Below are 14095 nucleotides of genomic sequence, written 5' to 3'. Positions count from 1 at the left end.
TTTTTCTTTCTTTCATTTATCCACAAACCAACAACTCATAAACTGAACAAATCAAGCGATCAATTAACTGGAAAATAACATCCTTATTCCTTCCTGGAAGATCCGACTGACCTCAGAGATAGCGAGAGGGTCTTCGGTTCTCCTTTAGAGACAGTATAAAATCTTTATTTCCTAGTGCACTACTAAGAGAAAATGATTTTTAGCGTACTGGACTTCATTTCTTGCTTTCTTTTTGTTTTCTCCTGCAGGCAGCAAACAATTACAGTCCTTAGAGTTTCTCAGAACACCACCAGAGCTGTAGCTGAAAGAATAAAGGTAAACTTCACAACTGAGAAACACAGTGCTTCTGCTTTTAGACTTTTTTATATATTCTCAAACTCCCTGTAGGTGTTTGGGATTATGACTTACTCTTTTTTCTGTGTTTGGTCATACTCTGCAAACACTGCTCACGATTCAATAACCCTCAGTCGACTTAATGAGTTTATAACCCCTGATGTGACACTGCTCAGCGTGACTGTTATTGTTAGCTTTAGTGAGGACAAGTAACAAAAAGATTTCCTGGCTATTCTGAACACACTTTTGTGGCATTGACCGTGGACTTAAATGCAGTAAACACACTAAAACGCTACAAGTTGCAGTGTGGTTGGAAAGAAATATAAACACAGTGTAAAAGTCAGCCCTGAGGTGGAATATGATGTTAGGGTTACAGAAAAAAATATCACCAACAAACATCCATTTAATTTCCTCTATTTTCGCTCCTAATAGAGCATAAAAGCAATATTTCTTTGGCCTTGGCTCTCTCTTTGTGTTGATATTTCTGCTGGACCATAAATGGAGGCTTATACGAAGATGGCTCTTTGTAATGTACACTGTTTAAAAAAAAATCCTAGAAAAACAGTAATATTCCGGCAGCTGGGGCGCCAAAATAATACCATAAAATAACAGAAAATAACTTTCTCATAAAAATACGGTTATTTTCAGTAATGACAATACAGTTTGTTGCCCTAATTTTACATGGGATTTTGCCTTTTTCAAGTGCTTTTAAACATTAAATTGGGAACATGTTAATGTGATTAAACAATGAAATTACCTATAAACAAGGTCAATGAATGTGGCAATATGAATAATAATACTTAAATGTACAGAAATATACAGTTAACAGTTGGTTTAAATAATAATGGATTACATGCCCTGGGACAGACTGACAGAGGCGAGGCTGCCATATCGCACCATCGGCCCCTCTGGCCATCACCAGTAGGTGAAGTGTCTTGACCAAGGACACAACGACCGAGAGTGTCCGAGCCGGGGCTCGAACCGGCAACCTTCTGATTACAAGGCGAACTGCCAACTCTTGAGCCACGATCGCCCTAAATAGCAATAATAGTAATAATTATTATTTGATGTAAAAAAAAGTTTATGAGAATTATTTTATATATTTTTCCATAGCATTACATTTGAATTTAACAGTTCAATCTTTCAAATAACGGACACATATTTGTGAAATCATGATACATTTGTGAATGTATTTTAACAATCTAAATACGCATATGTACAGACAAATACATTTAAAAAACAAGAAAATTATGTTTTATTACATTACAGTGATTTTACGTTAATTTACATTTGAAATGTGAAATCAGTCTATTTATGTAAATTTAATGATATTCTAGAAGAACAGAACAAAACTGTAAAATACACAGTAAAATACTTTTATATTAGGATTTTTTTTTACAGTGCAGATCATAAGGTGGTCATCATTGTTTTCTTTTCTTCTGGGCAACATCCTAATGGCATGGAAAAATGTAATATATGAAAATTTACCAGTGATTTTTATTCGTTCTTTTTCTTTGAGACCCTTTGAGGTTATTTTGCATATATCTACCACAAGAGAATGCTAAGAAAAAAGCCAGCTGAGTTTATATGGGACATAAAGCCTAACACTCCCCCCACATTAAAATTCTGACACAGCTCAGCCATATTAGCTCCACAGTGTGTTAACATTACAGGCTTTTTATTGTAGTGGGGCATTCACATCAAAGATAAATGTAACTGACTAAATGTAGTAGGTACATGTGTGAAAGAAGTCCTGATGATTCATTTACAGACACAGTTTTTAGTCTGTGTGCATTTCTCTGCGCATCAAGCTTTATCATAATAATAACAATAATTTAGGACCTGTAGATCTGCAAACTCATATGCTTTACCTGGAAGAAGTGGCCAAGGAGATGAGAAGGGCTTGTAGGATGCCTCTTATGTAAACTATGGGGCTTTTCTTGGTGATGAAGAAGTACATGGCCGGGAGGATGAACAGTCCGTGCAGCACCAAGCCCATTACCACAGTGATGGCATAAAAGCCCAACTTCTTCCCCATGGCTGAAGGGTCGTCCATCTCTAAGATCTTTCCAGCCACCAGAAACACAATACCAAAGGGGAAATACCTGCAGAAAGGAGGAGGAAAGGATTGCCGAACATAGTGATACTAATATTAACATGTTGACATATTTAATCCAAACAGTTTTAATATGCTGGTGGTTACTAGTTTCAAGAACCTATGATCAGCATCTTAATATAATGTGTAGGATGCTAACATTTGCAAGTAGTGGACAGATAAAAGGCTGCCAATAAATGACCAGTCTAGCATCATCACAATAAACCTTCATTAGATGAAGGCTGTAAAGTGGGGCATGTCTGTTTCACTTTTTTTTGTAATCCATCCAATTGTTGTTGAGACATTTAACTAAAATACAAAAAAGTCTGATCTAACAAAACACAAAAGTCCCCAATCCAAGTTTCTAATATCAGAATATTTAAAATAACATGCTGTAGAGTGAATGGCAAACAGTGCAGGTTTTTTTTATCAGTGTTAGTTATAGTTGATCAGTAAAACTTCTCACAAATGTTGTTACTTTTCTTTTGTTAGGGGTTTCTTGTAAAATACTGCTCTTACCAAATGACAATGGCAACAATCTTCAAAACCGCCTCATTCAAACTCTGACAAAAGTTGACCAAAGCACTTCCGTTGGGTCCCATTCTTCCCAGCATTATTCCTGAATGGGAAAAGGAAAAAAAAAATATGCACGCATGCATCTGCAATGATGTTTTCAACAGCATTAAGTGACAAGAATGGAAGCATTTGTTTGTTCCCTGCACGGCACAGAATGAATGAAGATGTTGATGGTCGCTGGAAACCAAAATCATCGGCCTCACTTAAGTTTGCTTTTTTGAGATATATATCCATGCATGTGGATTGTGGATGTTAGTGTGTGTGGGATTCATGTCAAACACCTACCCATGGTTGCAGAGAATATAACGATCCCCAGTACATTCATGCCTTCACTGGTGCCGGGAGATGTTTTCATGATGACGTCAGGAGGTGGTGTTAGATCCAGGGAGAAGTTCTGAGTGTCGGTGCCATTGTCATCCTGGATGCCATAAATGTAGACCCTACGTGTGGTTGTCTCATCCAGGAGCTGAGCGACTGTCGGTTTGGGGATGAGTTCTGCGACTCTCTGGGTTCGATACTTGAAACCAAAAGAGAGCACAGTGAACGTGACATACCAGATTCTTACATGATAATGAAACATGCTCAGTCGTGTTTGCATTCTCGCACGGCAACAGATTAACTTTATTCTTTTTGCAAATGTGTTGAAATAAATGTATAACAGAAGATAATATAAAGGGACGTTGCTGTTTAGATTAAAGATTAGGGGGTAACAGAAATCTATGCTTTCAGCATTTGAGCTTACCTGTTGAAACGTAGCTTGGACCAAGTTGGCTGGAAACATGTTGCTATAAAAGAGAATTTAGGGAATTTGTTAATATCTCTCAGTGAATAGCAGACACATTGTAATGGATCCAAAGTAAAATGTAGGTTAACAATCCCAGAAATGTAATCAATGCAAGGCTGTAATCAGAGAAATAGAACAGTTATAAGCTTTGCTTTAACAAAAGCTATTTCTGTGTATCTCCTCTTTTTATATTGGCTTTGATATTACGGGGTAAATCTTTCCTGTACATCTCCTCCCTGTGAAATTGGAATTGATTAAATCAGAAATTCAAAGAAGCATGACAGCTTCTTTATGGATTCTGCAGCATTACTACTGTGCAAGCAGTCTTACTCTAATAAAATTACACTGAAAGTTTGCTTTGTTGGTAAATAGACTTTTCTGCATCAGTCCTATCAGTCCTGACAAATGAAAATCTCCTCATTGTCCTTTATTTCCACACTGAAAGCTACACACATGCTATAGTATGTTTTATTAACTGCTCTAAAAAAGCCCTCATATCTCATATCGCTGAAGGAAAGGATATTGAGTTCTTCAGCTGCCACAGAGTGGACTCAGGTGCAAGGACGGATGAAATCTGAAGACAGAGGAGCAGGCAGAATGGGGACAGTAGAAAATAGAGAACAATCTCTTTCTGGAGAGGAAAACAGATGCCCAACATCCATCGAGGTGAAATGAAAGGTTGTCCAACAAACTCATTCAAAGGATCAAAGATAAAATGAGATACGTTGGTTAATGACTATATATTTCCAGGCTGAGTTATTGATAGAGCTTTGTAAACTCTAAGTATGACCAATTCTTATTCAGATCGCCCTTAGTCCTCTCTCTGTTTTTGTCATGTAATAAATAGCAAATGTGTCACTGTATCCTTACACAGTGTAAGCTGGGATGTGGATTGGCCCCACGTTCATGCACACCACAGATGAATATAAAGTAAGTCAGCAGACCTGCATCGTGATCACTGTTATTTAATTGTCAAAGTCTGGTGTTTTTTAAATAAGTTTTTTCTGTATTCAGTTTTGATCACTGATTTAAGAGCTGAGACAACACAGCGACAGGTGTCTAGTAGCACTATATCCTGACAGAAGAGGAGGGTCACTAGAATATAGTCAGAACAAACAAGGTTTTGCTCTTCTTTTCATTTAAATAGAAGTTATATAAAAGCTAAATATGCTTTAGTTTATGAATTATCTGTAACAAAAAATTAAGTAATGAGCAGATGATTTTTATTAAAGTTGGACAAAGACTACGGTGCAAAAGATGGTCCTGTTAAAAGGAAGTTTTTCCTGTTAAAAGGAAGTTTTTCCTGTTAAAAGGGAGTTTTTCCTTCCCGCTGTCACCACAGTGCTTGCTCAACTATTGTTGTGATCTGGCACTGTATAAATAAAACTGAACTGAACTGAACTGAATAGTTTACATGCCTAAATGTATGGAATTTCTGCCATCTAATATGCTGATTATATATTTATGTTAAGATGCAGTTGAACAGGTGTACCTAAAACGTGACCAAAGCACTGAGCCACAGTGTCTTTAGGACAGAAGACAAAGTCAGGTTTGTCACAGCATATCATTGCTGTTCCACGATATTTAGGAAGGAAATCCCAGATACTACACAAACATGACTAATAACTAATAAAGTATTTGTTTTTTAACTCAAGAGTTTTCGACTGCTGGGATCACTAAATGCACAATGAATGACGAGTGAGTGATCTGATAAATACAGAAGAGTTATGAGGTGCCTTTTGTTTACGTGCAGACTACTGCCTGTGTAGTATTCTTTGCAAAGAGACTTCTGTCCAAGGTCCGCGTTGTATTAGTGCTGCTGGTAAATCCCACAATGACACAGAATTCAAACCACAATCAGAAATCAACCATCACATTTAAGATGCAGTGAGATTAAAAGCCACACTGTATCTGGCAGCGTGTACATTAAGAAGAGTGACGTTAAAAACCATATGGCAAGGATTTCCGGAAACATTGCAGAGTGAGTCACAGGACTGTGGTGAGTATCCTGCACAGATCGGACCACCTAGTCATTCAGCGGGATATCCAATCAGAGCAAAGCTGGCTAATGAAACACTCTGACCCCAGGGTTCCCCTAATAAATCCAAGAATGCACATATTCATACATAGCATGCTCATTATAGATGCTTATCCAACACGTTCACACACGAGGACTGACAGTCGAGTGATACAGCAGGCCTGCATGAGAGATGAAGGCTGTAAAGAAGCTTTGCGGGATAAATCCAAAGCACAGCTGTGCTCTGTAACCCCCCCTCAAACACACACACACACACACACACACACACACACACACACACACACACACACACACACACAGAATCTGTGAACAACAAAGCTTCACCACTGCACATGATCAGGTCATAGATGGATTTCATAGGCTTGGCCAGTTTATTACTCCCTCTTATTGACAGTGTGACTGGAAGTGAGTCTTCCAACTCTATTTTATTTCTGATGTTTTTTTAAAAGTTCATTATTTTTCTTCCAAAAAACCAAAATTTGTTCATAATTCATGATTTCCATGTTTTTGTTTGCCTCCCATTCTGTGCATTTAGGTTAAAATAACACAATAAATATCAAATATCCTTGTGCACAGGTCCACAGCTCAGCCGCTCTTCTTTTAGTCTACTGACCAACAGCCGCGAGCATCCGTCATGTTTCAGGGTTATCTCTAGCACAACAACCCGGCCCTTCAGCAGCACTAATTAGCTTAGCACAATAACCCACTGGCACATAAGGCTCCAGGCTTTACACTCCGACCTCAAGCACCTCCTTGACTTCTGCCTCCATGAACACCCAGAGCAAATCTGCTTTTCATTCGTGCTATATCCAACACACGTTTGTTTCATTTGCAAATCCGCAAAAGCCAAAACACGCACATTAGCAATACAGTATGTGAATTAGATTCGCTCTGGAATAAAGTCCATCTTCTCCATGGATTTTTTTTCTTTCTGCTAGATTGTTTTTCTTAAGATTATTTTCCGTGACTTTGTTGATATGAAATTGTACATAAGCATTTTTTAAGCTTTATTCGTTTTTGAATACAACATTTCCATGTTGGTTAAAAAAGCAACAGCAAACTGAATTTTAATGAGTTAAACAAAAGTCTTTCCCAACATCTTGTTCAACTAATGACTCAGATTTCTCTGAAGCCTCGCTTTTGAACTATTGACACTAAATACATAAACTTACTTTAATCCAAAAAAAGCTAAATACATACAAGTTTTTACTCCCTTCATCCTTCTTCCATGGGACTACATAAAAACAAGCACTTAGGCAACTCTCTTTAACATAGTCTATGCATTTTCCGGCGCTACACTTGCAGCGCTCTCAGCATAACAGGAAATAATTAGTGGTCTCTTACCGAATGAGGTCCAGCAGAGCATCAGCAGAGCTGGTCATTGGCTTCTTGCTGTCCTCAGAATCCTCCTTCTGTGCAGCTCCACCCGGGTGGATGATGTAAACCATGACAATGCCAACTACCACAGCGACAAAGGTGGTCCACAGGTAGTATGAAATGGTCATTATTCCCAAGCGGCTGGAGCACTTGGCATCCAGAGCAGCCAGACCGGACATCAAACTGAGAGCAAGTGGAGACACACAAAGGCGGAAAGAGACAAGACAGAGTTAGAAACCAAGAGGAAGTTGAAGAGATTGTGGCTGAAGAGATGCTTCTGCTCAGTGTCAGAGTGAACATTTTAAAGCTGAATTTTTAGTTTTCCTGCAGGAGAAGAAAATTTGTAGTGATCAGCTACATGCAGCTGCAAATGTTCAGCCAACTCATGTAACACACTGTAACACAATGTTACACTGCAAACAAGTGGCCCTCTACTACACAATTCAAAATACAATTAATTATTATTTTCTTGCTTTACTGATGCTAGATTTAACTTCAAAACTCTTGACTATTAGAATAAAAGTTCCCAAACATATGAATGAGTATGCTGGTTCTTAAAGTGTATTATGATGCTGGTGGTTCAACAGGCTCCAAATTTGTGAAATGTCAGAGGAAATATTCTGGCAAGCTTCAAATTCAGCATTCACCCTAATAACATGCTTTATGTGGATATGAAAGCAAGCAGAGCTTTAACTAGGTGTGCAGCTTTGAAATGAATGCAGCACTTAACCAATCTCAATCAGCCTGTTTCAATTTTGAGAAGCCCTCCGTGTAAGCCTCTGCAGTCTTAAACAAGGCACGGCTTCTTCTACCTTAAGATACGTGAATTCAGCCATGTAGCTTTGCACTCATCCCTCGATGCCAGTGAAGGCGATGAAAAGTTGTTCTCACAAACATTCGAAACAGTCGATGTTAATTTGCATTTGTATGGGCAGCTCTGAATACAGCGTCTTTTCAGATATTTGTTTTCACTGTACAGAAATGGTGACGCTCGTCGTATATAAATGTGTGGTTATACAAAAAAAAAGGAGTGAATGAGGGAGATTCACATAATTGGCTGCTCGGTGAGTATAAAAAAAGTAAAAAAAAAAATGCAAATGACATATTTTTGGGAAGTGTGGGAGGATGTGGAGGGTGATGCTCGTGAAAGCAGGGAAACAGAAAGACAGTGGTGGAGAGATCTTGAGCTGGGGAGACAAGATTTTCTCCCCATCCTGTGTAATCTGGTTCAACTTGGCAAGTATTTGGGTGGATGTGCTGAGTTTTTCTGTGCACTTGCTGCCTGTGCTGAAACTCATACTGTCATGCCTCCTTCCATCATTTTTCAAATGCAAACTAGAGAGTCTCCATCTCCTGCAGGTTTCACACTGGGGACTATTGTGCTTTCAAAAGCCAGTCTGGTCACATGAATGGAAACTTGCGTCTTTCTGTGTGTGTGTGTGTGTGTGTGTGTGATAACATAATAAATTTTGGGAATGGGAGGAAGCATTTGATTGAAACTTGCATTAAAACGCTGCAGAACTTTATTATTAAATGCTCAGATTAAGCGAAGGATCAATTTTTTCCACTGAAGCCAAATCATAATTTCACAGCTGCAAAAACGCTGATGCGCTTGAATGATAAATGAAGTCACGTCATTACTTGATTTTGCTGTAACTATGGTAACTATAGTAAGGATATGCAGGTAACTAAAGAGCACAATCTTGGCTTCCTAAATGGAAAAATGATGCTTTTCCAGTTCGGAGTATATGAAACATTTACTGAGGACTAAAGTTCAGACAGTCAATTCATCTGCATAGATCACTCACCTTTGTTGAGATGTTAATAAAATGAAAATGTAACTTAATGGTTAAAGAACCACAGGTGTAAGTACAGGATAATAGCAAATTCTAACACTGTTAAATTACTACTGGTTACACTAGATAAAGTCAAGGTGGTGTGTTGGTAGTCCACTGGTGCTACGCAGAGATTTGGAGATTCATATCTACAGCTGTGTACGGTTATCTGAAAATTAAGTGGAATAATAGTAACGTGACTGCTTTTATTCAGGTTTATGCTGCTGTTGTTCTCTTCGCTCAGTCCTGGAAAAGACACAGGTTTACTAAAAAATGTCTTTGTAGTGAAGCGAGACAGTGTTAAAAAAAAACTACTAAAAAACTGTCACCTGCAATTTTGTCTGTGCTGCTTTGAACATTTTTGACATTCTTTCTTGTGGTGATCTTTTGCTGCTCTCTTTCTTGTTTGTGACAATTTTTAAAGCAATCAACATTTCACCCACTCTGTGAGTCTCTGAACTGGTTAAATATCTACAACTTTTTTCTGCGTAGCAAAAGTGCTTCACAATTAGACTCAACCCAGGAACGCTGGAAACTGGTTTGTTACTAAAATTGAAAGCACAGTCTCTCTGTGAGGAAACCTTTAATGTAATGTTGTTTCATTTCGCTTATAAGTAGCCCAGAATTGCAGATCCCTCGCACTCATCCATCCATCCATCCATCCATCCATCCATCCATCCATCTAAAGGGATTAGAACCTAACTTGTCAGTCATAGGGCAACAGGTAGGGTAGATCTCGGACAGATCATTTCTTTATATTTTTCAGACTTGCTTGTCATTTTTTATGGTTTTGAGCTGGCTTTCTCAATACCCGTCAAAGTTTTTCTTTGGTCATTGGCTAGTTTGCCCCTCATCTTCAGTTCAGTCTTCATACCTGATCATTTTTAGAGAACCTTTTTTTTTTGTTACTTCAGCCACTTACTCTGACCTATGAATCATTCAGGCCTGTGGTGTAGGAGATCTTGACATCACTGATGTAATAATAAAAGAAGAAATTTACAGACAGATTTTACCATTTGATTGACAGTGGCTTCATTCTTAAGCATGACAACAATGCCATACACACTGCCAGTACAGTTAAGACACACCTGAATAGAAAGCCAGACAATGAAAGGTTGGCCTCCCCAGAGGCCAGACCCTGAACAATACTGAAGCATCTTGACAGAGAACAAAACAAAAGGCAGCCGACATCCAAAGATCTTTGAATGTCCTTCAAGAAGTTTGGAGAACTATTCCTGAAGACTACTTCAAGAAATTAAAAGGAAGCTTGCATAAGAGAGTTCAATATGTGTTGCAGAGTAAAGGTGGTGTGGAATTACAGGGATTATTTTACATAACCATCATCTTATCATTGCATTAATTATCATTTCATCAAAGTGTTTATTGAAGTTGCTGGCATTATGTTATAATTTATATTATAGGGGTTATCATAATCAAATATTAACATGTTTATTACAGGTGCAGTATAACTACTTTAAAATGATTGAGTTAAATATATATATATATCATAACTCATATGCTGAGTATATTGTTACAGTAAAATAGTAGCTGAGCAAAGGCCTGAATGTATTCAGCTTCTTGTGGTATTTGAGTTTGCTTAGTTACAGGTGACGGAAGGATGTCCAGTCCATGGTGACCTCAAAGGCCTTAGGTCATCACCATATTCGGAAGAGTATGCCACAAGGAGGAACCTCTATGTTGCATTTAATTCTTAAAATACATGAATGTTCTGTACATGCAAATTATGTGCTTGTAAATGCAAGAAGGGGCGTTACAATACCCTGATGTTATAAAAGCAATCTAGAGTGTATTTTGGGTAGAGATGTACAACTGTTTTGCAGTTTGCACCTCTCCACGCGGCGTGCATTCATTAAAATCAATTGTTTGAACGACCTTTTCTGGACTATCATTGTTTTACTCTCATCCTCAATTTCGGACCCTTAACAGTGGTCATTTCAAATACTGACTTTAAACTCATTAGAATTGTACAAACTCTGTTTTTGTCTTATATACTGTATTTCTGTGGGGTTTTTTTTGGAACACCACTACAACAATTAACTGGTAATAAAACATTTTTTAACACTTCTTATTCAAAATGCAGCTGAGCATAAATGTCAGTGTCAATAATTTTATCACATGTGATTTGTTTTAACAAAGTCTCTTTTACCTTGCTACAAATATCGGAGTTACTACTAAAAATGGCTATTATGTAATCATAATTCTAATGAATTAGTTTAAATCTGTCATGAAGGACACCTGCAGTGAAAGGGAATAAAAAAGTAACGATTTTCTGTTGCCTACATGTTAGAGGGTGACTTCACACCTAAACAGTGAAATGAGCAACGTCAGGGGTTACAGTGGGATTCAGCAGGTGAGCGAACCCTGAGATCTGTGTAGTGTCTCAGCACAGGGAAAAGAATCACAACTCACAATAATTTCTAATGTGAGCTTCAGTAAATTCTCCTTGTGTACATGATGTGATCAGCTGACCTGCTGCTCTTTGTAGATTTCTACAGCTGAATCCAAGTTGTCAGCAGTTTCACGAGCTATTCCGGCTGATGTCCATCCCCTACAGTGACACCATACTGTTTATATTATCTTTACACGAGACAGCATACAGCTGATATAAAGTTGCCATTCAGTTAATTAATCTAACCATCATCTGCTTAAATGCAGCTTCATCTCTGCTACACTTGATGCAGTCTAACTCTGACCATGAGCATCACAGACACTGTGTATCAGTCCAATACAGCTTTACTGTCAATTCACCACAATACTGCAAACTAACCTTTTTATCTGCACTAAACTACCCAGTATTTTCATGCCACGTTTGAATAACACAAATTTCGCATAGCTTAGTCTGTTTTGCAGGATGTTTCACAATATGAAAATACATATTTTATAAAAACACATCCTATACAAATCCAACACGCCCGTCTTTCTACATCTTTCTCCATCTCTGAGTGAACAGGAGCTGGACCTTTAGCTAGTAACACACTGTGAGACAAACTGCACACAGACAGTTTATGTGTTTGCTGAATGCTGAAAGAGTATAAATGCTATAGAAGCAGAGAGTAGAAAGTACAGATATTTGTTTAAAAGTGTGGGGAGTAATAGTAAAAAGTAAAAAAGTAAAAGCTTCAAGTAAAAAGTATTTGTACGTGGTTATTTCCCACCTCCGTTCCTCACTGCTTTCTATATATTGCTGTCAGGTTTTTTTCTTTCAGACTTTGGCTATATGCAGATGTTTTCTTAAAAGACCAACAAAAAGTGCAAAGGTAAGCATCTGTACTCTCTAAAACCTTCGCCATTTCTCTTTCCACAAGGGCAGTCTAGACCTTTGCTCTTCTAAAGGCTTTCCAGGAAAACCCTGTTTTGTCATTGGACAGTTTGACCCCATGTGCACTCAGCTCTGCTTACATGTTGTACTTACAAATCTCAAAAGATTTGACACTCGAAGGTATTTCTGGCATTTTAACTAAAAAAAGAAAAAAACCTGAATGTTATGAAAAAGGTGAAGCACTCAATTTCAAAACCTCAGTACCTTTAAGTATTTGCCTCCAACCACAAGATTTAAATATTATCTAAATGCAGTTACCAGTAAATTGCTGTCTGTATTCTGTGGTAAACAGTTTAATTTAATATACTATGTTAATGTGGACAAATAATGAGTTATAACGCTTTATAATTCACCAACCACCGTGATATTAATTCTTATCACATACATACTGCACTGATGGGCAGGTTATTCCAGCCACTATTTCTTTCTGTCTATTAAAGAAAAAAAAAAACACTCAGTGGTTTACCCTTTTCTGTTTTTTTCTTGAACTGAACATTGTGATGTGACTGGAATTGCAATCACAGAACGGAGCATCGCTCGTGGGAATAAACCTTGCACCCACTGGTACATCAGATAACAAATGCAGCTGCAGAAATGATAACTGAAGGGCTTGCCCTGAGCTGCTCAGGGATTAGATGACCTCCAGCAGAAAAATCAAAATGTCATAAGTAAAATGTCACACTGCATTGCACTGGCAACATGTCAAAATGTTAATCTTCAGGATAATCACAGACAACAGTTTAAACTGAATATATATATATGTATATATATATATATATATATATACACCAGCCCTTTGTGGATTTGTATGTATGAAGCTACAATAAAAGGTAAAGTTTGATGAATGAATTTAATCAACGTCATCAGCTTAAATTTACATTGAAATCTTCTAGCCATCATGTAGCTTCACGTTGACCACAAACAGCACAGCTTGCATTGTGAATTATACCGTAATCCTGAGAGGTCATATGCACTGCGACTTAAGAAAACAAGATGAAATAAAAAAGAAATGCTGAAGAGGCACGCAAAATACAATGGAAGTTGAATAAAATACAATAGAAGTAGAGAAAAACCTCACAAAACACAAAGGAAGTGTTTTTGGGGAGACATTATTGTGACGGAAAAGCTGTTTCGATGCGAAGGACATGCGAAGGACTCCACTGAGACGTGTTTAAAAGAAGCGGAGGATTCACTGGTGTTGTGAGGGAGAGAAAGATGCAGGTATTATATGTCTTAATCATATGATTCATAAAATACTCTAGACACATGTTTGCTATTAGCGACCTACTGTTAGCTTGTCACTCCTGCAGCTGCTCCGTCACATTATGCTATCCCCAAACACACTTGTGTTGTGTTTTGTGAGATTTATTCAGGTTTTTTAAGTGATTTTGGACCATTTTTCTGGTGTTTTTCTAAGCTACAGTGTGTTTGACCTTTCTGAGCCACCGTAGCATTACTATAAATGTTACCACATTGCTATTTACCCTGCGCTAAACTGAACTAAACTGTCTTTTACAGTATTTTCATGCAGTGTTTGACTAACAACAATTTAGTATTATTCAGATGTTCTACAGCATCTCTCCCCATCTCTGAAAGTGTCACACATTAACCTTTTTTTCTCTCCCTGGGAAATTTAGCAACTCTGCATTTAGCTACCAAGTTACAACGTATGAAAAACAGCACATAAGCACTTTGTGTTTGCTGATATTTGTTAAGG

The 14095-nt window shown here is 37.8% G+C and overlaps 1 protein-coding gene across 1 annotated transcript in view; it reads right to left on the bottom strand.

Moving 5' to 3' along the window:
• slc1a7a (solute carrier family 1 member 7a) overlaps positions 1 to 14095 on the bottom strand; it is a 48340-nt gene that overhangs the window by 12293 nt on the left and 21952 nt on the right. The window contains exons 3-7 of the mRNA XM_003453364.4: positions 7171 to 7386; positions 3747 to 3789; positions 3290 to 3521; positions 2948 to 3047; positions 2205 to 2438 (exon numbers count right to left, since the gene is read on the bottom strand). Of these exons, the coding sequence (XP_003453412.1) occupies positions 2205 to 2438; positions 2948 to 3047; positions 3290 to 3521; positions 3747 to 3789; positions 7171 to 7386 (825 nt within the window). The remainder of the gene's footprint in view (positions 1 to 2204; positions 2439 to 2947; positions 3048 to 3289; positions 3522 to 3746; positions 3790 to 7170; positions 7387 to 14095) is intronic.

The sequence above is a fragment of the Oreochromis niloticus genome, linkage group LG18 (assembly GCF_001858045.2).
Source record: "Oreochromis niloticus isolate F11D_XX linkage group LG18, O_niloticus_UMD_NMBU, whole genome shotgun sequence".
Taxonomy (NCBI): Eukaryota; Metazoa; Chordata; class Actinopteri; order Cichliformes; family Cichlidae; genus Oreochromis; species Oreochromis niloticus.
This window is presented reverse-complemented; position numbering and strand designations above follow the sequence as displayed.